The 27,438-nt window shown below is 38.6% G+C and overlaps 1 protein-coding gene across 5 annotated transcripts in view; it reads right to left on the bottom strand.

The window, feature by feature from the left end:
* Positions 1 to 27,438, bottom strand: part of HSPA12A (heat shock protein family A (Hsp70) member 12A) — a 109,046-nt gene that overhangs the window by 32,983 nt on the left and 48,625 nt on the right. For 2 of the 5 annotated variants that reach the window (XM_075504469.1, XM_075504471.1), the window contains 5 exons: positions 13,669 to 13,754; positions 11,205 to 11,332; positions 4,444 to 4,630; positions 3,429 to 3,533; positions 668 to 784 (listed from right to left, as the gene is read on the bottom strand). In XM_075504469.1, coding sequence (XP_075360584.1) covers positions 668 to 784; positions 3,429 to 3,533; positions 4,444 to 4,630; positions 11,205 to 11,332; positions 13,669 to 13,754 — 623 coding nt within the window. Of the gene's footprint in view, positions 1 to 667; positions 785 to 3,428; positions 3,534 to 4,443; positions 4,666 to 11,204; positions 11,333 to 13,668; positions 13,755 to 14,232; positions 14,337 to 15,621; positions 15,959 to 18,936; positions 19,000 to 27,438 lie in introns of those variants that run through there. The other 3 variants (XM_075504470.1, XM_075504472.1, XM_075504473.1) reach the window with 3 other exon arrangements.

The raw sequence follows: 27,438 nt of genomic DNA, 5'->3' as shown, positions 1-27,438 counted from the left end.
CTCATGTATCAAAGACGCAAACTGAATTTGAAATAAAGGACATGCATATGGAAAGTGCACATATTTGGGGGGCTGGGGGGAAAGGGTTAAATGCAGATAAACCTCTTACTGGTGAAAATAACATTTGAATTTAATTTTATATCCAGACTACCCGGTTCACAGTCCTTTCATTCCTACTGTGGGAAAATGGGAACTGGAAAAAAAGTCCCACCAAGGAGGCTCTTTGCTTTCCCTCCTCTTCCTTTTTTTTTTTTTTTTTTTTTTTTTTACTTTAAAAGTCTGTGATGACCTAAAGAAAACAACAAAACTAAACTGTGTCCAGTATTTTAAAATCAGCTTTCCCTTGGGTCTCAAAACTGCATCTGTTCCATGTGCACTGAATTCAGCAGGGATACAGTGTACAAGATGACTAAAACATCAGTCTGCAGTGAGGGACAGCAATATATAAAAGTAAATAGAAAGAAAAAGGCATTTAAGAGGTGAATACATATGACTCAAAGCTACTGCTTGGTAGAGTTAACTTCTCTTTCAATGTTTCTAGTCTGACTCTTTTCCAGACCATTTTTATACAGTTTATACTAGAGCTAATTGTCCCAAATACAGTTTATCATTTAGCCTATCAACTAGGGCTTTACGGGGCATTTCTACATTCAGCCTGTAACCTTACCTTGTAGGCAGCTTGTCTCATAAACTGCTTCGCAGGCTGCTTCCAAATAGCAGGCACTGTAATGACCCATCTTACTTCAGTGTTTTCAAAGTCTGAGCCTCCTTGGTCACTAAGCTCCTAAATAAAAGGTAAATAGAGGTGAATGCAAAATGGTGGGTGTCAACTTTGTAAGAAAACATTATTTACTGCTGGCTCCAGTAACAGTAACTTTCTCTTTTCAATTTTTTTCCTGTTACATCTATGCTACAAATCAGAATTATTGCCAAACTGTCAAGAATGCTTTACTGTGCCAAAAGCTGGGATTAGGGTTGATGCCTTCTCAAGGAGGCCTATAGAAAAGTTTACTGCTTAACATGAAGTAGAAAAGTTAGTTTTTCCAAAAGCAGCTCATGCACTGCTGAATATTACAGAACATTTATGTACATTCTTAGTCACAGTGTGGGATTTGATGTTAGTTTGAAGAATTCACACTTGCATCTTGATTAACACAGAAGAATATTTGAGGTATCACTGATGAACATTATGTTTTACAATCTGGATTTTTTCAATGACTTCTTTATACACCACTTAACATTAAATCAAATTTTTACAGCTCAGTTAACAAGGGGAAGTTACAGTTAAACCCTATAAAAAAAATGACTGATTCCTCCTTCAAAATTTTCCTTTAAGCAAACATTCAAGACTAGTTTAGTTCTTTTATTGTCCTTTTTTTTTCCTTTAAAAAGAGGAAAGTCTGTATTGCATTTGCAAATTAGGTGATATACTGACATGTTTTGGGAAAGGTTCCAAGTAAAATGTCATTACCATATGTCCTATCTAAATCTCCATCCAAACAGGGAAAGGTTCAGAAAGGTGAACAACGGGCCTTTAGAATGTAAAAAAAAAAAAAATTTCTGCATGTGCTGTGCCAAGGTGTTGCGTTTGTTTAGCTATGCTGCAGTTCAAAAATCCATGCTAGCAAAGTAGTACCTTTATACTGCACAGGGCACTAGGAACGGACAGACTGTAGTCCAAAGTAACAGTTCATTTACACCGCTTGTCTAATTAGTTTCAGCATGCACTCACAAATCACAGGGATTTATTTATTAACATCAAGAAAGGATGTAGCCCTGAACAGGCAGCACAGCAAATATATGGGATTATACCCAACAACATTCATATTCACTAAGAATTTCCCCAGACTATGCACAGGTTCAAGTCTGTGACTCCACAATCAACCCCAAAATTTAGTTAAGTAAGTCTTTGACAGGATGAGGAATTTGAGTTGTAATGGTAGGATTGTTTCTCTGTAGCCATAAAGAATAGGGTGAGATCTCACAGAGAATAAATTAAACCCATTCAAAAAAGTAGGTTAGTTTTTTAATAACAAGGCTATTTTAAACAATGCTTGCTTGGATGAATATTCTGATTTGACCCAGCAACTACTATGCTTACACTGACATCATAGTGGCGCATTTGAAGCCAATGTACTTAACTCACATTTGACTGTTCACACGAGATTTTAAATCTCAAAAACTGTTTACTGGGGACATGTATTTCACAGGAGAATAAGAAAAACAATCTTGTGACCGAAGAAGAATATTACAAGAAATGAGTACTGCAACATTTCAAATGGGAAATGGAAAATAAAATGCATTTTCCCTACCAACACCAGCCACAGTAGGGAAAAAAATACGGCAAAAAAAAGCAATAGAAATGGAGGCATCAGAACACAGTATGAATTTACAAATTAAACCGCTAACAGATGTCTGTCTGTCTTTTTGGTTCTCCCTAATGCTTGTTAGATTTTCTGCATAAACATGCATTCAGGATCAGGGCAATCAAATAACACCTCACAGCGCAATAGCATGAAATTCACCCCCGCAAAGGGTCAGCACAGGGCCAAAATACCATAGCCTAATTGCAGCTCTTTGGCACACACACTACAGTTTAACTGTGTAAAACAGAATAAGGGAATGTTGTGCAAAGGTACCTGAGTTGGTTTGCGTAATGGAGGCTATATATCTGTGCTGGTGCAGAATTCCATGTAGGGTAATATAGTGAACCTCTCAGTGCAATCAAGTGGCCTTTACAGATCATTGCACGGGCATAATTACACTATTTCCACCAAGTTAGTCAGCTTGTACACCTCAGCAGGTCATCTTTGTATAGACTTACAGTGAGATTCAAGTAACCAAATTATAAATGAGCTTTTAATAATCTTTCTATTACAAAATAAATCCAGCTCATCTGACTTCTCTTTCCTTAATCAGTGAAGACATAGTCAGGTTGGGGCAGGAGACATCAGTAGGTGCCCATCCTATTGTGTTTCACAGTGCCAGCTCCTTACCATGAGAGAGAACCTTGTATGAACACAGAACAATCCATCATCCCAGCAGCAGAAGAGGACGAGGGCAGGACCCAGTTTCAAATTTAATTCCTGAGCTTCAGCTCCTGCACTTTCAAATTTTCTTTTCAAATCAACATTTTTTCATTAAAAAAGCAGTAGAAAATATTTAAGCCAGTAAGAAGATATTCAGAACTCTGCATTACAGTGATACACTTACTATTTTTGAATCAAGCTTCCCCTGTGCAAGGGGAAATCACTTCAGGCTACTGTGAGCTCTCCAGAGTCCACAGCCTGCCTAGAGTTTCTACAGCTGCCTTGCTTTGTTTATATCAAATACTACTGAGGTCAAAGCCTGGCAAGGTTAGTAGTGTTAAGCTCACATTTATACCAGTTATAAATACAGAAAATCTAGATAAGGAAGCATTACCCTACCTTTAATGCCTGTTCCTTAAAGAATTGCAGAGCATAAGCAAATATCTCAAGTGCTTTGACTTTTTTGCCATTTGCAGCTGTCAGATCTGTCTCCATGGTAAGATTCTACATGAAAGAAAATAACTGGAAGTTATTAAAAGAAAAAGGTAAACATGAAATTAATTCCCACTGCTTGAGGAAAGGGAATTCTTCTTTATCCACCTGCCTAGGAAAAAGTGACAAAATTGTTCTGAAGAGGATCTAACTCATCACTTGAATTTCCTGGAGCATGACATTTGCTGCTTATTTTAGACTTTGTTTTTAAACACCTATCATGTCTACAAATAACTGCAGGCAGAGAGAGAAATATGGACCAAACATTAAATAATTACAACAAATGCATTTGTAATTAATTGCAACAAAGCTGCACATGCAAGATATGTAATCCAAGTTAAGAGTTAAAAGCATAGATTTTTGGCTTCTCACCAACACATGAAACCAGAAAACACCTCAATACAGAAAGTACTGGCCAAGTCCCAAAACTCTGGAATGGCTTAGTTTAAAGACAAAAATATAATCAGTAGGAATAACGTCAAATTAACAGCATGATTTACACTTGCAGTTTTGACAATGAACTCTGGGTAAATTTGCTTCTCTGCACTAGAGTTCAGTACGGCTCTTATATTCTACTACTGCTTTCTGAGCAAATTTATAGAACAAACCGACCTCACGGAGACTCCCTAGACAGCTATGAATTTCACCCAGGAAAATTAGGACATGAAGATCTAAGCAAAGCAGATATTGAACTTCTCAGATCTAGAAAGAAGGCTGGCAAAACACACTTGCCAAATGGAGTGAGAAGCAAAATGAATCATAATGTTAACTGAAAAGTTTAATTTAGTTTATTTACTCTCTAAACTTAGAAACAGAGCTGCTTCACATGTAGTTCACAATCTTTAGGCAAAATCTAGCACTGTCCACAGGAAGATGATTTGAGTAGCAAATGCACAATTATCCAAGAGAGCTGATTACTTACACCGGTGGTATGTAGCTTCATCTTAAACTTTTCAAAATACAACCAGTGCTTTGATTCAGTGGGATCCAAGTCATGGTAGAAGTCTCTTGCTGCATACCCAAAGCTGTGAAACTTTCTCTCTGGTGTTAGGAGGATAGTAGTTGGTGTCTTCTGATTGGATACGCCTGGATCTCCACCTTCCCATCGTCTACCCAACAAGTGAAACAGCTTCAGTAAGTGATACTAATGTTTAGAGCAGCGGAAAAAATAGTATATCGTGAGAAAAACAACCTGGTGGCAGACTGAACAGACTGCTTTCCCCTCCAAAGACAAATTGCAATCCTTATAATGCCAAAACCAAGTGGTTTTATTCACATCCAAGAAAAGAGGACTGTAATTTTAATTTCAGACAATTCAATAAATTTTGCAGTTAGTTGTATAATTTTTAAGGACATAATCATATTCTGTCTTTGATAAGAACACAAGTTGCTTAAAGTAAGCCACACACAATTAACAAGGAAACAATATTACACTTACATTTTCAAACTAAACATACATGTGTGATAAATATTGTAAGGAAAAAAAAAAATCAAGTAATTATCCAAGAACACTACAAATGAAAACCCAAATCCTCAAAATGGCCTACCCAATTGTCAATCAGACTTTGTGCATGTTTACTTGTATGGGATATTTTTCCCCATTTTGAAATAGGGACCTGTTTAAGTCAGCTGAACACCACTGAGGAGAAGTCGACTAAATCCCTGTTTCTGTCACAGAATGCTCTGTGAAGCAAGACAAGCCAGTTCAACCAACACCTCTTCACGTGCCTAATTTCCTGGACACCTAAAACCCTGAAGACATGTCTGCAGATGTTGAGCTCTCTGTGTTGCACTCTCTACTCACCTGAAGTTGATGGATTTTGTGTTTTAAATGCCCAAAATGCTGTAAAAATTTTAGTCTGACAAAAATAAAGCAGACTCCCCCAACCCCCAAGTATCTTATAGGTACCAAAACATTTCCCTCACCACCATCCATTAAAACAGTGAAAAAAACTATCCTATCTTATCAAGATTGTGAAGGTACCTTCAGGAAGACCCAAGAAGCACAAAAGTATTAAGGCGAAAGCAACACAAGGCTTCTTTCACAGAATGGGTAAGGAAATAAGTAAGAATATCGAATATGTGAACAACCATTAAATGCAGCAGGAATTGGGGAGGCATGGGGGGCCAACAAGGTCAGACAGTAGAAAGTTGTACCACGGAGACAGCTGTGAGCATTCTTGTCTTCTGCTCGCTTCCCCATCACAAAAAAAAGAATGGAAGAACAAGAAACTCACATTACTGTTCCCCCTCGCCCCATATATACGTACTTTCAGCATGGGAAACAAACGCTTACCAGACAACATTTTCTTAAAAAAGCATCAGTGGAAAATCTGCTTTATGCTATCAGGCATAATCGTAATGCAGCTCAAACAGGAGCCAAGTTAAGATCACACAGGCAACTGCATTCATTATTAAAACACATGTTGATTGTTTTTTTCTAAAGATAGTAAGACACACTTCCATAATATACTACTGCCAAAGTCCTTGTTCTGAAGCACAGAAAGATTGCCTTGTTCTGTGGTACTTGTTTACGTGACATAGGAAGATTATGTAGGAAAAAAATCTTATTTTCCGTTTCACTCTCAGAAACAGTTGAACCAATTGAAAATTAATTGGCCTCCAGACCAAGGCAGACAACTGACATGGAGAATTTCAACCTAAGGGGTTAATACTTGCCAAAGCAACACCAAACAGGATCTTCTAGAGTGCTGGGAACCCTTCAGACAATTCAACTAAATCAAACACAGCAAAATCTGCCCCTTTTTGCAGCAGCAATGGCAGGGAATCACCACATGTCTATGAATTTACTTCAGCATAGAGGGCAATTCCACTGCTCTGAAAGCAGAAACAGCATGATGAGAAGCGGAATGATTTCCATCTTCATCCACTTGGAAAAAACTTTCCTAAATCCCCTTAGTCCCACTGCTCAGTCCCTAAGCTATTATCAGCTGGCAAGGGCTGTGCTCCAGGTCATTCCTTCTAACCTGCTGCTAGAAATGTACTTGGTCAACTCCAAAGTCTTTGAGTAGGTGTTACAGCAAACACATGGTTCCAATATGAAGAAGTTGGGATCCCACAGCCCATGAATGGAAAACACTGCCTATTTCACCAGAACGTTAAATCCCACACACCTGCTGCAAGAACAGAGGAGAGAGACTGGTATCATTTTTGCTTGGAATCATTAATGATTCATTCTGAGTCACCGGTAGGAAATTCCATAAATAGGATGTGGCTAATAACAATACTTTATTTTTCATTACGGCTAGGCACATTTTCTCTTTCCGGAATAAGTACACTTAAGGTGCAGTTTAAATGAAGACAAATTGATGCTCAGTGGTATGGGCTGAAATTTTCAAAGCCACCTAGAGAATTGGATGTTCACTTCCTGATGTGTTTCTAACGGAAACTAGACACGGTAATTGCTCAGCAAGTTCTAAAGTTCTCAGCCTGTATTACCGTTCAGTCACAGAAAGAGCAATAAGGAAACACAAGACTTTACCATTTGCAATCAGAGCTTTAAAAATATTCCTGTGTGCCATCTTTTCCAGAGAGAAGCAGCTGCAGACAAAGGCATGTGCATGGTAACTCCCCACTGGGACACTCTCAGGTGGAACCCTAGTCTCGCTCCAGTTAGCGGAGGTTTCTAGTCAGTAGGGCTAGGATTTCAACACCTTCGTTTGCAGTTTTCTTTCATGGTCTCAATACAGGCAAAATGATGGTAATAATGCTGCTCTTAGGGGAAAAAAATGGAAATGCCTAGTAAGAGCATGGCCTAATACAAGCCAGCAGTACTCTCTAAATGGTAGTAGTACTGTTAGGTTAATGGTTGGACTCGATGAACTTAAGGGTCTTTTCCAGTGTAAATAATTCTAAATAATTCCAACCTAAATAATCCCTAAATAAATGCATGTGGTGGATATTTTCTCAAAGCAGGGTCAGAGCTAAAAATCTATTCAAGCAGAAGCCAAGGCAGATTTCTGCCTAAACTCAGACATATGAGACCAGTTCCTAGGCTGATATAAAGTGGAGCAGCTCAACAGAGGAGCATAGACCTATTTATAGCCACAGAGGATGTGACTGTATATTAAAAGCAAAAATAGAAATAAGAGGAAAGTTACTGTGGAAAGGATCACAAGGTTATACTAAGGTTAGAGAAATGCCCTTCCTTACACATGAATCTGGCTACCAGACAGAGCAAAGAGAGTGATCCATGCAGAGTGATGAGAATTTGATCCAGAGCTGCTGCATAACAGTCAAGGAAATGAACCAGTGGGGTCATCAAAACGTAGCCAAACGCTGCCGGGAGTGTGTATGCAAGAGAAAGGCAGGCATGTGTCTGCCAAGAATTACAATCAAACATGGAAGAGACGGAAAAGGAACAACCTGAAGGTTGAAGTAAAGTTACACTGAAAAAAGACCACATTCTCCCTCCTTCCAAAGACAGGCTGCAATTTGTTTCATAATCACATGCATTTTTCCATTTATTTTTTCTCCACTGGTGAAATACTTACATTCAGTTTGTTGCTATTTAACCAGCATCCAAAACATTTATAATTTCAAGTAAGTGCACATCAATCAATAGGAGTTTTTCAAAACTGTGTAACACCTCATGTATTCCCTTCAAAGGAGATGTTATTAACTCATTCTACCGCACCAAACTGTCTTTCATTACGGCTCTGGCACTGCCCTGCCCGCTGAAGTGCTTGCTGAACTCATGGCAAAGCTGTTCATATGCATTTACTCACAGTCTCAAGCTATGCAGAAAATAGCACTCATTGTAACATGTATTTCTACTCTGCAACGAGATCCTGAAGTGAGGATCCAAGATCCACAACTATCTTTACAGAAGCCATGGGGAACCGGTAAGAGCTGACAGGTGTGAAATATTACCTAAAATTGATAAAGCAGTAACTACTGTTATGCAACCAAGGTAAAGTCATTCATCAATCATCTAGAAGCACACGCCCAACTCCAAACACATGCTTTAGTCTACTGAAGTGAGTGAGGCTACTCATACATTTAAAGCTAAGTATATGCTTAAAGAACTTTGTTAGGTCAATGCCTATAAATTCACTTTTTTTAAGTACTGGGCATCACAGCAAATAAACATACACAGTCAAAACCATGACTTTGTTTGCCTACTAATTACACAACTAGAATCACAACTTTGCTGACACTACACTCAAACTGGGTACTAAAGCCCTGTGTGTTCACTATTTTCTGAAGTAGGACCTTCTAAATAAACCCATCTTGCCCTTCATTGAGACATTTACAGAAAAGCAGCTTTGTTAAAAGCCAGTCAGAATTCTAAACGTCTGGAAAGGATCAACACTAAGGAGGGAAGGTGGAAAAAATGTTAGGAAGCAAAGAGGACCATGCATCATTGGTATGCTTTATTTTAATGTAAACATTCTCGAGTGCGGGTGGGAAGGTACATTTACTCTGCTGAAATACTTGTAAATTATCCTACATGTAAGCCTCATTATATACAGAGTTCAAACTTCTTAATACCTTCTGAACTACCTAAGCCTTATTTTGATACCTATACCATTCTTTTCATTGAATTTCATTATTCCATGTGCATTTATATATAAATATTATATACATTATTTCATAATTCAGTTTCAGCTATATCTTCCTCAAAATCCTTCCCTGCCAGCAATATTTATTTGGGGGGGGGAGGGGAGAAATCATTCTTGGTATTAAAATATTTTCCATTGTTTGAAATACCTGTTGGAAATCTGAATACATTTCCCCCCCGCCCAAAATACGTTCCTCCCTTCTCACTGAAAACAGATGAATTAATTTATTTAATTTCATTTTACTTCAGGATCTCATATAATATCTACACAGGTCTGAAATCACAATCACGCTACCATTATTGCACAAGGAATAAATTATGGTGTTTTGAACCATAAGAAGTAAAATGACATTTAAGATTTGGAACATACTCTCAGCTAGCCACACAGCACCCAGATTTCAGTGTCTCAGTGATCTACAGCAGGAAGTCTAGTACCCTGGAAGGAGAATCTAGTCTGTAATTTACTGCAGTGCAGTGTGAACCCAATGGCAAAATCAGGTCCTGAGGTAACATTTTGAGTCCAAAGGGCTCAAAGGATGTCCCTAAAACCAGTAGGGATTTCACATAGTAAAATCTCCAGAGAGATTATAGGAATAACACAGTATATAGGATTTAGGTTTGCTCAGGTACAGCTTCAGAGGTGTCTTCCCTCATTTCATCCAACTTCTTTAAGAAATTTGGTTAATTATTTGCTGTCAAAAGAGAACAGGAATTGATAACATGGCTTCTGACTCCACAACCCTGTAACCTGTCTGAGACAGCAACACATGGCCTGTCCTTTGACTTCTAGCCTCATGCAGCTTCCCGTGCTGTTCACTGAGCAATAGGTGGATGGGATGCAGAAAAGGCCTTGAAGTATTACTTGTCTGTACTGAAAATGGTAGGTGCCTTTGTAACTGGATGGCCTAATACCATTCCAAAATTTCTGTCCCTTTAGACAGTATTTCATATCACCCTGTTGCATTAGATCTCTGAAATACTTTTGCAACCGTATACAAACCAACTATGCAGGCTGACTGCACAATCAATACTGTCTGCTGAGATTGAGAGCACTGCATTCAGCTAGCATCTTTGATTAGAAAAATTACAGTATATCACACTGCACTACAGCAAGTTAGTCTTTTTGTCCTTTCGTTCTCAGTATTACAGTGCTACAAACAGTACGTTACCTATTGCTGTAAGAGCAGCCTTGTTTAGAAGAGCTTCTATGGCTAAGCTTTTCATACATACCTTGTTTATGTCTGAAATTATCTGTATCTTGGTCTTGTTACAATATAGTCATTTTAAAGATACTTTAATAAGAATTGCATAGGGTTTTAGTTATAAAAAAATCTTTAAAAAATAAAAATACACTATAAAAATGGCTTGTAGGGCAATCCTTTCAAGTGCCTGCCGTAACAGTTTTGCATTTGTGATTGCATTAGATTTATATGCAGAGATTTATATTGTGTTGGTTTAATCAAGAAATAAAAAAATAAAACCCCCTACATAACAGCATCTAAAGTCTGTCCCTTACACACACATAATACAGAACAGATTTCACATCAAACCTCAATTTTCACATTCATGCCTTTTGATTGCTTACTTCCCAGTATCGCTAGTTCATTATCAGAGATTTGATTCAAATTTAATGCTAAAAAGCTTAAATCAGCCAAACGAACTACCAGTTTCTGGGTGCAAGTAACTTAAGTGTTGTACACACAACTGTATACAAGCATGATTTCAGGGGATGGGCAGCTCCTGGGAAATGCCATGACCCTTAATAAATGTGTAGTTTCTCTCAATCTCTGAGATAAGGGCAGCCTGACTTAATAATTATCACTGCTCCCTGAACAATTCTGAATACTCACTGATCCCTCCTTTTACTCATGTCATCTTGTAAACTCAGCAAAATAGCAGAGAGAAGAGGTGTTCACATTGATTATTAAAGCAAATTAGAATACAGTAAGTTGTAACAAAAAGCTATAACCATGAGGAAGGTGTATACTGTGGCAACACTAGACAAATCTAGACACTTCAGGCTCCTGTAGAAAGTATCTGTAGCTACTGCAATCCATGTTATCATGATCGAAAACTAAATGCTGCATTGCAGCCCTTACCTCATTACATGAATACATTCTGGTTCCTTCGTGAAGCTGTAGGCGTAGCCACTGGATGTTGTGCCAAAATCAATAGCCACAACAACAAGAAATAACTGTTCTACAGCATCATCTGCATCAGAGTCCTTCTGTTAAATAGCAGAAGCAAAACAGACACTGAGTCACTGATTAGAATAATTGTAACCCGTCTTACCCTTCAGTATTTCTGCTCCCTGAGACATGCTTATCTCTTCAGTGGAAATAAGGACTTCCCTAAAGCTGCATTTCTGACCAAAGTTGGTATCAGAAAGCTGCACATTCCATTGGAAGTGGAAATTCAATATACAACTCAATATATTTGCTGGAGCCTTTTAAACCTAACCTTCTGAATCAAGAGTTTCCTTCATACCCATTTCTTGGAATAGCTATTATCCTGTATCATTAAAACTTATGTGTAAACACTAGGTTATTGTTTTTGGGGCTGGTTTTTTTTTTTCTTAAATTGATCAGCTGAAGAATATGTTTATAACCCTCAATGTGGTATATTTGGGACTTATTTGGTGGTTTTAGGAGTTACCTATGTCATAACCTTGAACATGAGGTACTACTACCATTCAGAACTAGTGGAGAACAAAATATAGCAATAAGCTTTATATCCCACAATAATTATTTATTTATGAGGAATTTACATAACACTTATTTTGTAAGCACTATATGCATTCTTTCCTCCTGCCTGTGCTAGAATGCGGAAAGCTGTTCAACTGCTTATAGGGAATTGGAATCCTCCTCCCTGCCTTTTACCTGTAATTCTGCAATCCCAGAAAAGCACAGTCAAGGGCAACGTGGGAACATTAACTAGAAGAGGTGGAAGGGTTATGGCCCAAATCATAATGAGGTGATATAAAGCACGATACGAATAAGCAAGGAATTGTACCACTCGCCAGTATGCTGTTGCCTATCATAAATCCTATATGAAGGAGCAATAAGTAATGAACAGCAAGGAACTACTGTTCACATGCTGATGGTGGCTAAAGCACTAGCAAGACAGCTAAGTAACAGTCAAGCTGTTGACAAGCGAAAGACAGCAAGACAGTCGAGCTAACTAACAGCTTAGGAAGAAAGGAAGAGAACAAACTGGAAACACTGGTACCAGGGCTATGTGCTACAGGCAGGTAGATAGTGAAGGAGGGTAATACACCTATCTGCATACACATCATTTTGGCAAAATCACCGTGGAACAGATCTGTTGACCTGTTACTATACAGGTCATGTCTGTATCCTCCACCACTGCTGCTCAGCCTGTACCCTCAGTAACATTCTGAAGCAATTGTTATCTTTAACAGAGGAACTGCCAAATGTCCTCACTCTATGAACAGTGTTCCACCATCTTCCTCACATATCTCCATTATCTCCATGCCTGCTACTTCCAGCACCTTTCTATTGTACCTCTACATTTTCCAAGACCATCCCATAGGCCTGCTACTTTAAAATGGAGAAATGAGAGAAATAAGGTTCAGTCTCAAATAATGAAAGACTTGTTTGGATTTTCCTAATAAATCTTTTCAACTAAAGCAATATGTTATTTATATGTCTTCCTCAAAGAGTTTAAGGAGCAAATCTAACTGAAAGAGGATATAAATTCATCAGTATGACAGAAGTAAAAGGGGGAAGTTCTAGACTATATGGAGAAAGAAGGGAATAAAAGCAAAAGTTTATGAGAGAGAACTCTGAAATCCTGAAGAGGAATACCATACAACTCTGAATGTGATTCAGAAAGCTAAGGAAGCAATCTGACAAGGGTAGCAATGTGTTCTGAACATGATCCCTTGCAACATCAAGAAATACGCTGTGCATACACTGTGCTCCAGATGATGCAGATGATCTTAAAAACAGGTGGGACTTAGTTTTAATGGGAATTTGTCAGCAAAAGGAACATGATGTGTAAGAGATTAAAACACACTACTTTTACAAGACATTTGCTTGCTTCTAAAAGCTTACAGAAGGGGCTATTTTCCTTAAGAAACTAAAACAGTTCTATTTTGAGCTCCTCTCTCTCTCTATGTTGGAGGACATTCTTTTCACTGAGAATTCAGATTTTACTGTTAAATATCATATATATCCTTCTTTTTTACTGAACAGAATGAGACGTTTCAGGGGCTGCCTAAACAAATCAGTCATAAGACAGGGACAGAACTTGGGAACCCTGAGGATCAAGAAGCCCCTGCATTTGATATAAAAACATGCAGGAACAAATCTATCAGCTCAGCAAGTAGACAAAAAAAAAAAAGCAAAACCAGGACCCCAATGAAATGAATGAGAGCTCTGCCACCAACTCCAGTGTGACCAGGATTTCACTTAAGACTATGGATAGCATAAAAGGGATCACTATGTGAGGAAATGACAACTTTCTAAAGAAATTACGTCCCACCGAACAGGCAAGAGAAAGTAATGTCAACATACAGTATGTTAAGAGTACATTTCTTACCACAATGTGTGATGGAGACAGTGGAGTTATTCCAGGGTCTCCCAAACTTTTGGCTGGCGATGAGTAAGCAGATGTGGAAACTGCATCTGAAAGGAAACAAAAATTCTTCAGTGGCAGTAAGCAGAATGAGTAAGATAGGACAGTTGCTTTCCATACTGCTACACTATTTTCCTGTTGTTAACAAATCTGCTAAAAAAGAAAGCAAATTCCACAGCCGCCACATGAAATATATTTTTTGCCCTTACAACATGCTAAGACACAACAACTGCAGTTTTGGTTTTAAAATGTTTGTCTGACCTTAATGACTAACGTCCATTCTTTTGCCTATTACATTATCATGTATAATTTTAAAAGTCTTCCTAAATACATTCAGAAGTCATAGTCGATACGAGCAGCTTGAACACTATACACTCACATTAATGGCCTAAGATTTAAATGTGTGAATGCAGAAACTAAACACAAGTTGAGAGATGAAAAAAGACAGACTCATTTTAAGAGAAAAAGAAGAGTTGGTATCAATTTGACAACGCAGTAGGAATAAGTTGCAATTATTCCATCGTGAACCTTTATTCTGAAACTTTCCCAATACTGTCTCTGTTTTTATTCTTCAATACATTCTGCACTGAAACATCTTGCAGCTGTTAATATTACTGCAGGACAGAATCCAGCTGGAAAAAAGGAAAGTATTATTAACAAATCATCAAAGAAATATTTCTACCCTGCATAGAATACTGAAATTTCATTTAAAGGAACATACCAAATGAGTTACAAATACTGTAATGCACTATTTGTATTTTTCCTTCTTATATTTACCCGATTTATGATAGAAAAGGAAATGGCTTATTAAAATAATTAAGCACTGATGACTCAGATGGATTTATATATAATATATTCTCTTACAAAAACTGCAATAGTTTATCAAAATGGAATGTAGAAAAGCTGCCACACACCCTGTCCATGCTCATACCCCTTTGCCCCCAAATTTAAGCCTTGAATTTACTGAATTCTCTTCTGCAGAATGCAAGCTAATCAGATGTAAAGCAGAATTATTTAATAACTCTCTAAAGATTAATAACCATAATAAATAGTAGATAATACATTTAAACATATTTTTATGACCTGCTTGGATGTATCATACAATAAAATGCATATTTATGTATAGCATGTAATTCCTAGACATGACTGACAAGTCAGAGCATTATTCTAAAATGACACAGGAGCTGCTCTCCAAGAAAAGGCCTTAGAACTACTTAATGAAGAATCCTGTTGTTCCTGGTAATCAAGTACATGTTGTTTCCCAGGGAAGATGCAAAAACTCTGCAGTAGGCAACTATGGATTAATCTGCCCACAGGAAAAAAAATCTTCCTCCAAATCTTAATATTGCTCTTGTCACGTTTATTTCTGTTCAATATGCACATTCAGCCTGATCTTCAGAAGCATTTGCAGAAGCAAAATATTCACATTTCCTATACAAGTTCTTAAAAAATATATTATGTTACTCCTCTTGTGGTAAAGTACAAAAAGCCACAGGTCAAATGTGACAAGCACAGAATCTGCTCGGTTCGTTAAGATATATTTGGATCAGATGCTGTTATCAGCCTCAGATGCTGTTATCAGCCTCCTTTATGCAATTTCTTCCTCTTTTCAAAACAGATTAATTTTTGTACCATCACCATGGCATTTTTTGTAGAATTGAAGAACAATATTTCAGCACAGGAAAAAAAAGGAATTAGTAACAAAACAGGTTCCTTGCATCCTGCTGTTGTTCCTGACCGGACCAGAACCACTACTTCCTGAGCAGACCAGGACATCGCAATACTGACTCAACATCTTTGGAAACTGGTACATTTCCCCCGCTTAGGATGCTGGCTTTGGAGCACAAAAACGTAGACATCAAATCACTATCTGTATGTTTTCAAGTGTTTCTCTTTGTTATTAATTCTTTTCATTACCTGTCTCAGCACTCATGTTTCAGCAATCTATTTTCCAGCCTGTCTTCAGTTATCAGCCTGGGTGTACCTTGAGAAGTTATTTATAGCTCTATATGCAACTCAGAAAATCCTGTGCGACAGTATACACATTTTTTCGTCTCTCGGAGAGCAGTGATTAAATAACCAGTGCAATATTCATATTCATCCAATGAAACTGTACTAACTTGGGTGGTGTTCTATCGAGAATTTATTCAACCCAATTAACTTGTGATAATCCACAGGTATAAAACACATACAAGGACACTCACTGTATCCACAAGTATAAAAATATTTGCTAACAAATAAAAATGTTAAGCAGAGATCAGAGTTCTGTCTTAGTTACCCATAGAAAATACTGCTTAAAACAGAAAAGGGACTTAGATATTTTCATCAAAAATCTTTAAAATGAATTGTCTATTTCAGTTTCAGAATGCTCTTGAAAACTTAGGCATAAAGGCTGGATTTGTGGAAGGGCTAACTTTTTCTAATTCTCATCAACTGCTCAACTCTGCTGCAAGGTTACACTCTTGGTGATTTATCAGTATCTTTTGACCAGAGGAAAAAAAAAAATCCTTTCAAACCCATGACCATTCTGCACTGTATTCACTGCTGCTCCTGCAAATACCCAGCTAAACAAAATAATTCTACAATGAGTCCTACACGCCACCAGCCTAGAGTTTTGTTGGATCGAGAGGAAATGCACTGAAGGCAATGTTACAACCTCTAAAGTAGCAAACTCAAATTTTACCCAAAACATTCTGTTACAGCGATTCTGTAGAGTTGCTATCATTTTGGCACAAGCAGCAGTTGCATTACATTGCAGCTCATTTCATGAGACTACGAACTAATCATGTGCAATAATTGGGGCAGCCATAATTGTTACATTGTAACTCAGCTGTTAAAAGAGGCCCTGACATTACCAGAGTTTACAGAGCTAATAAATAAATGAGTGTAGTTCAGAATACTGGGACGTTAAAAAGTAATTTATCAGAGAGGTTGGCGTTTACAGAAAACGGCTTGCAAGCCAGTCACCCTGGATTTAATACCAAGAGTTCTTCTAGCAAGTAGTGAAATAGTTGTTAAAAGCAAACAAAATTAGGAAATTTGTAACATTATACTATCTACCCTATTGAAACTGAAAGGTGTTAAAATATACTTGTCCACGTGGGAGCTTTAGTATTTTGTTGAGTGTGTGTTTGCTTGGGGAAAAAATGTGCACGTGTCCCAGTTTTTACAACTGTGTTCCAAAGAGCGGTAAATGCATGGATATTCCAGGATATTTAAAAATCTCTCATTTCTAAAGGACTGCGATTGGCTGATCTGAAAGAAAAAAGCACCTGTTTCAAGCCAGAGGATGGCTAACAGGTTGCAAGGAATCCAACTTGCAATATGCAACAAAAAAAAGGATGCCTAACCTTTCTCAGTAAATTCCTCTTCTTAACAATTTAAAAAGATGTCCTGGGTAGTACCATGGTATTTGGAACAGTTCTTAAAAGTAGGATGACTTACTAAGGCTTCTGTGATGAAAAAACACAATCAAGTAGTGTCCCACATAGGTCAAGTTCCACCTTTATCTCCCATGTTTACCAAGGATCTCTATTTGTGTCAAACTACATTCTATGAAAAAACATATCGCTAAACAGCATGTGTTAAATAAACACTTAATTCTTGACAATTCACACACCAAAATAAATGGAGGAATCTGATTTAGAATCCAAATTAAACTAAGTCTTCAAATACTCACACCAATATTTAAAATAATCTTTTTCAAAATATGATGCAAACTTCTTGAATAGAAATTATTTAATATGAACATTAACCTGATATATGACTGTCTATATCAGGGGTTTGGACAATTTAACTAAATGTGTATAGAATGAATTTGACAGCATCATTATAATTCCTGACTTTAGTCTTAACCTAAGCAATTGCCAAAGAACACGGTGTGCATTTTCAAGGTGACCAGAAGAGGAAGGGAAAATAGAGAAGACTCTTCTTTTTCAGCATTTTTTTTGACATTCAAAGGGTCCTATCTGATTTGCAAATCCCCAAACAATTATAGAACTGGTGAAATTATGGGATCAGCAAATACTGATTAACCAGTAAATTATGAATAAATAATGAATCATGTTCATTATCATATTAGCTGCAATTGCTGGCTTAGCAGAGTTAATTTAAATTATTTCTTCTTTTCATCTAAACACAGGCAAGAGTTTATTTTCTGTGGTTTCCTGCAGTAAGTAATCAGTTTAGCTTTTTCTGGTTTTCAGTAAATGATGAGCCAGATTCTAGATTTCCAACTTAGCTGATGACAACATGCAACGAAGGATTAACCTTTAAGTGTCACAGAATACAGAGTAAAAGCAAAGTCCACAGCATTTCTAAAAACTTAGCTGATGTAGTGTGAACATTTCACTGACAGCATGTTCAGCTGAATCTGATTTTCTAGCAGATCTAGACAGCAGGACCAAGCTCATTATTTAATTAGAAAGATCAGTTAATGGAAGCTGATCTCCTCTGGAAGGCTATCAGTCTGTTCTGAACATTTGGGAGCCCCTGCCACACATTCTTATTCAGGACTGGATAAATGAGTTTTAGTGAACCACTGGAAGTATCAGACATGGACCACTACGGTCCCAGATAATCAGTTTTAAGACAGCAGGCTTAAACCTGCTTTAGGAAAGATAACTGCTAAACCTCACGGTCACAAGTCATTAAGGTGGTACTAAAAGAAAAGGTTTTTTCAGCAGCTACACAAACTCTTCTCTTTTCTATTAAATTCAGCTTTTATTAAATACTTAGCTTTATATAATTCAGCTACACCAGGCACCAGCAAAATTTTCTGCTTCACATATTAGGGAAATTGTTCATTTCAACAGCGAAGTGGCATGCCATAGCAGTGGATCCTCTGCTAACAGAAGGTTCCCTGCAACCCAAGTAACACAGACAACAGATAAGCTAAAGTTTTTGCAAGCGTGCGTTGTCTCTAAGTAAGAATTTAACAAGACAAGTAAAAGCAAGAATTCAGGAAGCAAGATATGCTGCTCAACAGCATAAAGCACAGAAATGCAGTCAGATCAGGGAAGGGGGGAAATTCCTGAATACCTCTCATCACCAGTTTAGCGTATGGAAAAGAAAAAACTTAAAAAAAAGAAGAAAAAGAAAAAATAAGGTATCAAGCCCAAGCCCCAAGTCTGCATCAGAAACCCCAACATGGACCTTTTCAGGCACATTCTGCAGTAGAGTCATGCCTACAAAAGAGAAGACTTGGCTGGGAGAGAAGGGCACTTTCCAAACCTTTGCAGACCTCACTTCCAAGTGACAGTGAAAGGGACTCATCGTGGTCTGGATCTCCTACAGCTGTTTTGCAAACCAGAAAAGAGGCAGCATCACTATCATATCATCTCTCTGTAGGAACATGCCTGAACACTAGCGTGTATGTTTTATTCCAATCAACGTATCTTAAGTTCATTTCTATTTCTATCCTGCCAGAGCGGCCACAAACCCAACACTTGCTAATTCAACTCTTCTCATGATTCTCTGAATTAACAACAGGATCAATACTATTCCCTATTTCAGATCATACCTGTAGCATTTTAAGAAGTGCTTTCACAATAATACATCATTGTTTTCAATCCATAATGTACAATGCAATGAACTCCATTCATTGTGCAGATCCGAGCCTCTGGCTGAGCCTGAGGACCCACTGGAAGACCTAGATACCACACCCTTCTCCAGGCTCTCCCAAACTCCCAGCTGAGAATGCCTGCAGTACACCATCCTGCCTCAAAAGGAAAGTTGCAATAACGATTTTTGATTTGTATAACGCATATCCACTGCTCCATATGCCAAATCCGTTCAGCCTCACAGTTATTTGTAGGCTGATGAACCAGATGCACAGGGTAAGTCAGGATGCATTAGACCTACTAAAAATGCCACTATTGCAGCCGATCTTTATGGGTCCAATAAATCCACGTTAACTGAATTTACCATGCACATACTGATCATTTTCACAGATCAAATACTCGCATGTATCTGATGGCCATTTTTCTGGAATTTACAGCCACCCAGCAGCTGGTGAGAGCAATTGCTATATGTAGCTATGATCTCAGTCAGGTTGCTGGCCATACCAAAATCTTGGCCAAATTCTTCATTTTCCATTAAGGCAATATCTCTGGATTAAAATAAATAAATAAATAAAAAGGATGTACTGCATGAAATATGGGTATAGGGTAGCCATCAGGCAATAAAAGAGTGGAATTAAAACATCATTTTTCATTCAAAATATTGTATATCATTTTGAGCATCAATAATAATTTTGCTGCAAGCAAAGCTTGCTAATGATGTTTGCACAACAGGAAAGGAAGGGTTTACCATATTGCTATTAGCTGGCAACTGCTGCATCGATGAAGAAAACCTTATTCAGCTTTTCCTAGTGCTGAGATTTTGCTTTGCATTAAGCACAAAATGTTACAGCTTCCAAATGTAACATGACAACCTAGAGCATTTTACTGCAAACACAAAGATGGCCTTTGAAAATAATTACAGAACAACAAAAAAAAGATACAGAGAGAAGCAAATACAAAAAAATCCGCTTAAAATATTCTTATGTGCAATGAAAAGATCCCATATTTCATATCAGAAGTAAGAACCTTCTGTTTCTACTGAAATCAATGACACCACTGCTATTACCATCAATGGAATCAGAGTTCTTTGTTTTAAAATGCCAGTAGGCATCCAGCTGGTTTGTTGAAGACTGCAATACACTTCCCTTCTATGAATACAGCCATAGCTAATCTCTGATACAAATCCAAGTTTCCTGATACCCTTTCATAATAGTTGGTCACCCAAAGAGCTGGTATTCATCGCATTGATACCAATTAGAGTACAGTGTTTTCCGAAGTCAAAAATCTCCCAATTCTTTGGATAAAATTCTAAAAATAAGACATGTTCCTCATTACAACTTTGACCTTTTTCATTTATGCTTTTACATTGCCTCCCATCATGATTACAGTTTGACTGGAGGAATTACTTTTTCACTGTGCTATCAAGCTTTCTAAGATAATTTAAATTTTTAACGTTATTGTTAAGGCTATCAAAAAACAACGCCAAGTTCATCCCATCACTCACTTTGTGGATAATACTCATTTTCCTGCACATCACCAGCAAAAGGAAACTAAAAGACACCATCTATTTTCTGTGAACTTAATTTAAGATGAAAGGAACACACAAGAACTTGCAATAACCTTCTGAAAATGCCACATGGGTTACATTCACTTCTCTTTTTGACAGGACGTAGGCTAAACTATTTTACCTAGATTTGATCTGACCTCGTTAATGCTTGGTAAGCTGGACTAAAACGGAACTATCGCACTCCCATGCACACTTCACAACTGGGTCTGTAAAGCCTCAGCCAGGTTCTTACCAATAGCTAAGTCTGACCTTAAAGCTGCCTTAAACTCGAACCCATTCACCGTCTACACTGTAAGGTCTTAAATCCAGCTCCACCTTGAATGACCCGAGAGCTTTACAGCTTTTGCGATCAGTCAGCTCCCTCCTCCCTCCCAGTCCTGACATGGTTCCCACTTGGTCAGAACCTGCTCACACCCCAGAGCCTGGGGTTTCGGGAACTCACCAGTGGCACCTTGCAGTGATCGCTCTCTTCCTAGATTCCAGCTCTTCCACACCCATGCACTACTGCCAGGAGACACAAAACTGATCCTAGTTTACACATCAGAGAGGGCAGGCTGCATGTTGTGATAAAGGTGGGTTAACAACAGATTTTGCGGCTCAAAGTGGTAGAAGACAACTCTCCAGGATCTTTCTAAATATTCCACGGATACGGTTCTGTAATAGACACCTTTAATAGGTACTAACTGACGTTCTCTTCCTTCAACAAGCTCTTCTATGAGCTTGCTTCCTTCAGGCTTCCTTGCACTATTCACAAGCACTGTTTTCCTATCTCTCTCATCTCCTCCCTCCTTGCTTCCAAAGAGAAAGACATAAGGAACAGAAAACAAAACACAGATGTACAGAACCTAGGTTCTGTGAAAAGATACCTTCCTAGAAAAGGTTTACTGCTGCTTCTCCTTCATCATCATGTCTGTCATCATCTACCTCATCTACTTGGTTCACTGCAAGGTTGTCAGGAATGGCACTAATAAGATTATGCTCTAATTCCCAGGACCACACTCATAAAACAGAACATTTGTGATGCTAATCACTTTCTTTGGGAAAAACACCATTTACCAGCTGAGGGTGGGCCGGTTGGTTGTTTTTTCTTTTTAAAAAGCAAGATCAAAATATTAGAGTTATAAAAATCCCTATTTTACTGCAAGTTCCTATTTAAGAACCGTCTCAGGACTCAATTGTATGCTGAAAACACCGCAATCCTAGATTTACCTTTCTAGATCAAGATATTCAAAGGAATACTAATCAAAGACTGAACAAGAATTACTGTTCAGCTTTTCCAGACCATGCATCCAGCACACAGGAATAAGAACACTTTTGGAGGTACTTGTTTACTTAGAAGACAAAACGGTTATTGAGTTATCAAGCATTCCTAGATTCATGAAGTATCTTGCAATGCATCAAGCTGGATGGATGCACTGCCTCCTTTTTCTTAAAACATGAATTTGGACAAATACTTGAAAATGTTTGTCTTCTTCATTTTGATAATCTTCAGGAATGCCAAACATGATTCACACATTTGTAGAGTCTTGACAAGAGAAAACAAACCTCTCTACCTCCACCCCTCCCCCCCCAAAAAAAAATCCAAAGAAAGAAGGAAACAGGGTAAAAAGAATAGCCAAACTAGAATAACTATTACTTCTCATAGTAGTCAGCGTGAGTGATATAAATCCTTTGATATTCTTCAAGGCTATTAAACCCAATTTTGTTCAAAGATGGGAAAATAAGAGAATATTAGTTGTTGCAAAACTGCAAAAATTCATTAGCAAAGTCATCTGTGGCTTTGGCTATTGATTTAGCTTCTGAGTGAGACTTTATAGCTAAATCAAAAGTAAGTTTGTGTTTCTTTCTTCTTTTTATTTTATGATCTTGAAAACAGATCAGCTTTCAGGCTTAAAGGAAAATACCTTATAAGGAGAGAAGCCATGGAGAGAAGAAAGTACATGTTTAGGATTTGTAAAGCAGATTACAAAATCATCCAATCACTGACTAAAATCCATTTCCAGAGGTTTTCGTACTAGCACCCATCAGGCTCACATTCAAATGCCATGACTACGCACACACATCACACAGAGACCAACACTGACCAGCCAGATAACCAGCTGGGAAGTTACACGGTCACGGTGACAAGCAGATGGTATGGCCTGCAAAGGAGTTCCTAGGGCTAAAATCATAACAGGAGCATAGCTGAGTAAGCAAGAGAGCTACTACAAAAGATTGATTTCTGAATGCAGCAGTTCCATAATGACGATACTGAAAGCTTTTGTAAACGGCATGACCTGCCGTTCTGATTACAGCATGTGCTCTACTAAGGTATCCATGGAAACTTGAGAAAGAGATGTTAAATTTGTTGGATCTGTTTGGCACCAGGGAATGGGGCTAGTTTCCAGTCAGCCTAGTATAACCACAGGTATTTTGATCTTTAAGCATGGAGAAAGCATCAAGAGTCCTCACACGATGATGAAATCCACAGGACCAAATTGTCACAGGAATGCATTTCCCAAGCAATGACTAGGAGGTGGCAAGGACATGCTAAAGAAACGGTGATTTTAATGTTGTATTATCTCTTAATAGAGAAAAATAACCTAATCACTGTAATGAGGAGAGAGACACTCAAATACCCACTCTTCAGACCTCACAGGGAACAGGAAAAAAGAAAGTGAGAATACAAACACACAGAGCCTTGCGATGAAGGGCTGTGTGGGACAGGTGGACACTTGGGACTGTAAAACCCTTCGAGAGAAACTGCTTCAACCCTAGAGAGTGGTCCTGAAAAGCACTAAGAACATAAGATGTATCCGGAAATGGACAAATCGAAGCAGTGTTCCCAGATTATTCCCTATGGGAGAAGGAAGTAGCACAAGGAGAATAATTTACCTCTGCCTCCTTCCCCAAGGAAACCAGTGCAGGTTGGGTAGGCTCCTGCAATAGAGTTTTTCTTCAAAGAGAGTAAGTGAATAAACTCCCTCAGATGACATGAAATCGCTACTATGAAAATCTGTTCACATACACACTTCTTTCTGGACTCCGAATGATAAGAATTACTAGAAATATTTCTCAATATTCCTCGGAAACTGCATCTGCAGAGCACAGTCTGGGAGTGCGACTCAGGCACTGAGGAATCACTGACAGAAGAAACAACACGTATAAGAAAACCCCTCTCCAGGTCTCCTGTTCTTATAAATTAAGATGCCTTTAGAACTGCTCCGTGTGCCCAGCGCCCTGCAAATCAATCACGATAGAGCTACTGATTTGGGCTAGCGAGCACCAAACAACTCTCGTGCACGACCAGATCACAGCAGTGTGCTGATGACGGGGCACGTCCGTGCAGTTCATGAAGCCGCTCTCTTGATGTCCTTGACACACCCTGATGCAGTCCTGAGTAAGGACGTTTAGTCAAGTCCTTACTAAAGAACAAAGGCTTTCTAGCCTGAATGCTGGCCTCTATATTCTGAGCATTTTAGTTTATTTATTTGCTTACTTTATTAAACTGGTGGCATTTTCCTTTTCATTTACATGAAAACCTTTCTCAAATCCCTCAGAGACAGACTTTGAAGGAATTTCCTGTTTTAATACCCATTACTTACACAGTTCACCACTGCCATCCTAATTTTAAAACACTGCAAAGTCACTGCTTTAGCAGTAGTCATGGAAAATTTAAAGCTCACATTTGTTTATTTTAAATGCATATCACTATGTTTCTTAACAGCACAGCGCATGGGCCATCGTTGACATATTCTGAGTAATGAGACCTATGGAATGTTCTTTTTAAGACCAAAAATGTGCCTGGTCACTGAGAGGAGGCAGTTTCAATTTAATGACCCAGGCGCCAGGACATTTGTCAAGGTGAAGAAGATGAAGCCTGCAGGTATGTCACAGGCATTTCAGATCACTGAAGTTCATACCTGGCAGCAGCTATTCCCTCAGCACAACCCCAACATCTGTGGCCTTACGTCACCAAACAGCTGCACACTCTTCAGTAAAACATCTGTGAAGCGAGCATACCATTTACAACCACGACCGATGGACTTCAGAGCTCATTCCCGAAACAGATTCCAAGTCCTCCTGGTCTCGCTCTCTTTCACCACTGGGGAAATACAGCCACGCAGGCCTGTGTGATAGTGATGCAACCTGGAGTTTCACCCATTTCTGTTTTCAGCTAGCAAAGCGTTCAATAGAAAAGTGACAAGTGCTGTACAGAAGCTGAATAAGTAAGCAACTGAAGTCATTTATGGGTAGACAAAATACTCTATAAAGATTTCACTAAGCTGCATATGGAAAATGTCAACATCTACTTTACTTAAAGAATAAATAAAAGGAATATATCCAAACTCCCCAAAAAGGTCATGTTGCCTCATATCTAATTAAGGTCATGACTCTTCTTGTTGTCCTACTTGGAAGTAGCATCATTTGAATGCGTTGGTTTTTATTCCTTTCACATTTTCCCTTATTGTTTACTGAAAGCCAGCCCAGCTTTTTTAAATACCCAGAAAAGCCAAGTTGCTCCTTCACAATACCTACAGACTGAAACAGCCACAGAATGAAGTTTCTAAAACCATAAATGGTGCACTCTTTGAAGCCAAACACTTGGGAAATCCCATCTGACACATTGTCAAAAGGCAGAACCAATTCAGGTGCAGAAAATGGAGGTGATGGGATCCTTTGGATGTTATTGTTTTAAAATAAAAAGTATATTTTTAAGATTTTTTTAAAGAAAGGGATGGTTGTTTGGTGCAATTATAGATAGAATAAGCTAAATCCTAGCAGAGCACAGCAAAAAGGGAAATAATTACCCAGAACAGGTTAGAATAATAAGGAACTGGAAATTTTAAAATATTTGACCAGACCTGTAGCTTTAAAAGAAAAAAAAGAAAAAAATCCAGACTTAATTGCAACAGCAGATATGGCGTCCAGAAGGGGACTAAAAAAATTTCAACAGCATTCCCATGAAAGTGGGAGAAGTTGGCCATGGCAGGTCACATCAACTCAACGAAAAAAAAAAAAAAGCATTTGGCAGAGAAGAGCACAAGATGAGACACCAGTCAACTCGCATATAACCCCAGCTGCCAGTGACACGGTCAGAAAGCAAAACAGATCCTAAATCTTGACATTTACGTGCAGGGATCAGGTCTTTGGTAGCTGAGGCAGCATTCTGGTCTTCCTGCACAGAACTGGCCTCCCGAAGGCTACTCGGACTTGAGCCAACATGCAAGGCTGCAGCAGCTTGTTCTGGCTCCTGGTGACAGTTGTGTTGGAGACACATGCGGGTCACACCCTAGGACTAGGATAGGATAGACTAGGACAGAGCCCCCTTACACCATACGTGCATCAGCTAAATCAACCCCTGGACAGAGCAGACCTCTTGGGGCTTCACTACAGCTGACTGCAGCTTTGGGGAACTTTGCAGGTACAGAGCAGGGCAGCTCTGTTGAACACCAACTGCTGTCCCTGTGGGAATGAACTAAGTATTCAGACTGAAAGCTTATAGGGTGACAGTACCATAAAGGAAAACTTGTCAGCTGAATCAGCGTCACCCAGTTATAAGCCAATGGCTTTAAAAATGCCAAAAGTCAGTATAATTAAAGGCTTTACATGCAACAGCTCCTGGGTATGAACGATTTCATCCAGGCTCATACTAACCAAGCTGCAGATACCGCAATGCTGTGCTAACTGAAGCTATAAAAATGACTGGCAGGCGCTGCATACAGCACTTGGCTACTTTACATATAGACATTTCTTTTACGCATCGTACTATGCTGCAATAAGCGACTGCAGCTTCAATACTGTCCATACCACAACACGCAGTAAGTCACATTTTATCCCCGAAGCCTTTTTTTCTCTGACAGCTTCAGCATCCCAGTGTGTGGAAAGAACATAAAGATTTCTGGCATAACAAATCATTGCTTTACTACCCGGTCTTCTGTCTTCTAACAAAATCCTTCCTGCATAGATTCTTCCTATGTCACAAGTTACTTAATTTCAGCATTGCATCGCACTAAGCTTGCAACTTTGTGGAAAACAAAACACATGGTTCCCTGTCATCTAAAAGACAAATGAATCTGTCAGTCTGTTCTTCCCTTTGTCAGCTGCATGCTAGAAAATTCTTACAGGTTACTTCAAACCAAACAGACATTAGAGACTTTATTTAGGAAGCACTGAGACAACATTACATGGGGGGGACAGGGAGGGAATCCAGTAGAGCAGGTCATCTTGAAGATTCAACTAGTTTCTAAGTATCGTTTTCTGGGCTTTTTAAAATGGATACTTTATGACTCCTTTTTTTCCACTTGCACTGCAATTAAGCTATTTTATTGAAAATATTCCCCAAACCCCATTATGATCTGTAGAATCTTTTAAGTTTCCCCATAAATTACTGCCAGCACCTTAGGCTCAACATTACAGTTTCCTCAAATCTTTGCAGCAGTCAGTGAGGAAGAAGGGATGGAGAGATCAAATGGAATCAGGCTGAGTCTGCGTCTCCCTTAGGGTTATTCACCCATGTCATTTGTATCCTAGGAACCCTCTTCCCTCCCCCAGTTCATTTGCACAGAAGGAGAGACCACCCCTGTCCTGCAAAGGCTGTGTTATTTTTATCAGGCGCAGTGTAAT

The sequence above is a fragment of the Mycteria americana genome, chromosome 6 (genome assembly GCF_035582795.1).
Source record: "Mycteria americana isolate JAX WOST 10 ecotype Jacksonville Zoo and Gardens chromosome 6, USCA_MyAme_1.0, whole genome shotgun sequence".
Lineage (NCBI taxonomy): Eukaryota > Metazoa > Chordata > Aves > Ciconiiformes > Ciconiidae > Mycteria > Mycteria americana.
This window is presented reverse-complemented; position numbering and strand designations above follow the sequence as displayed.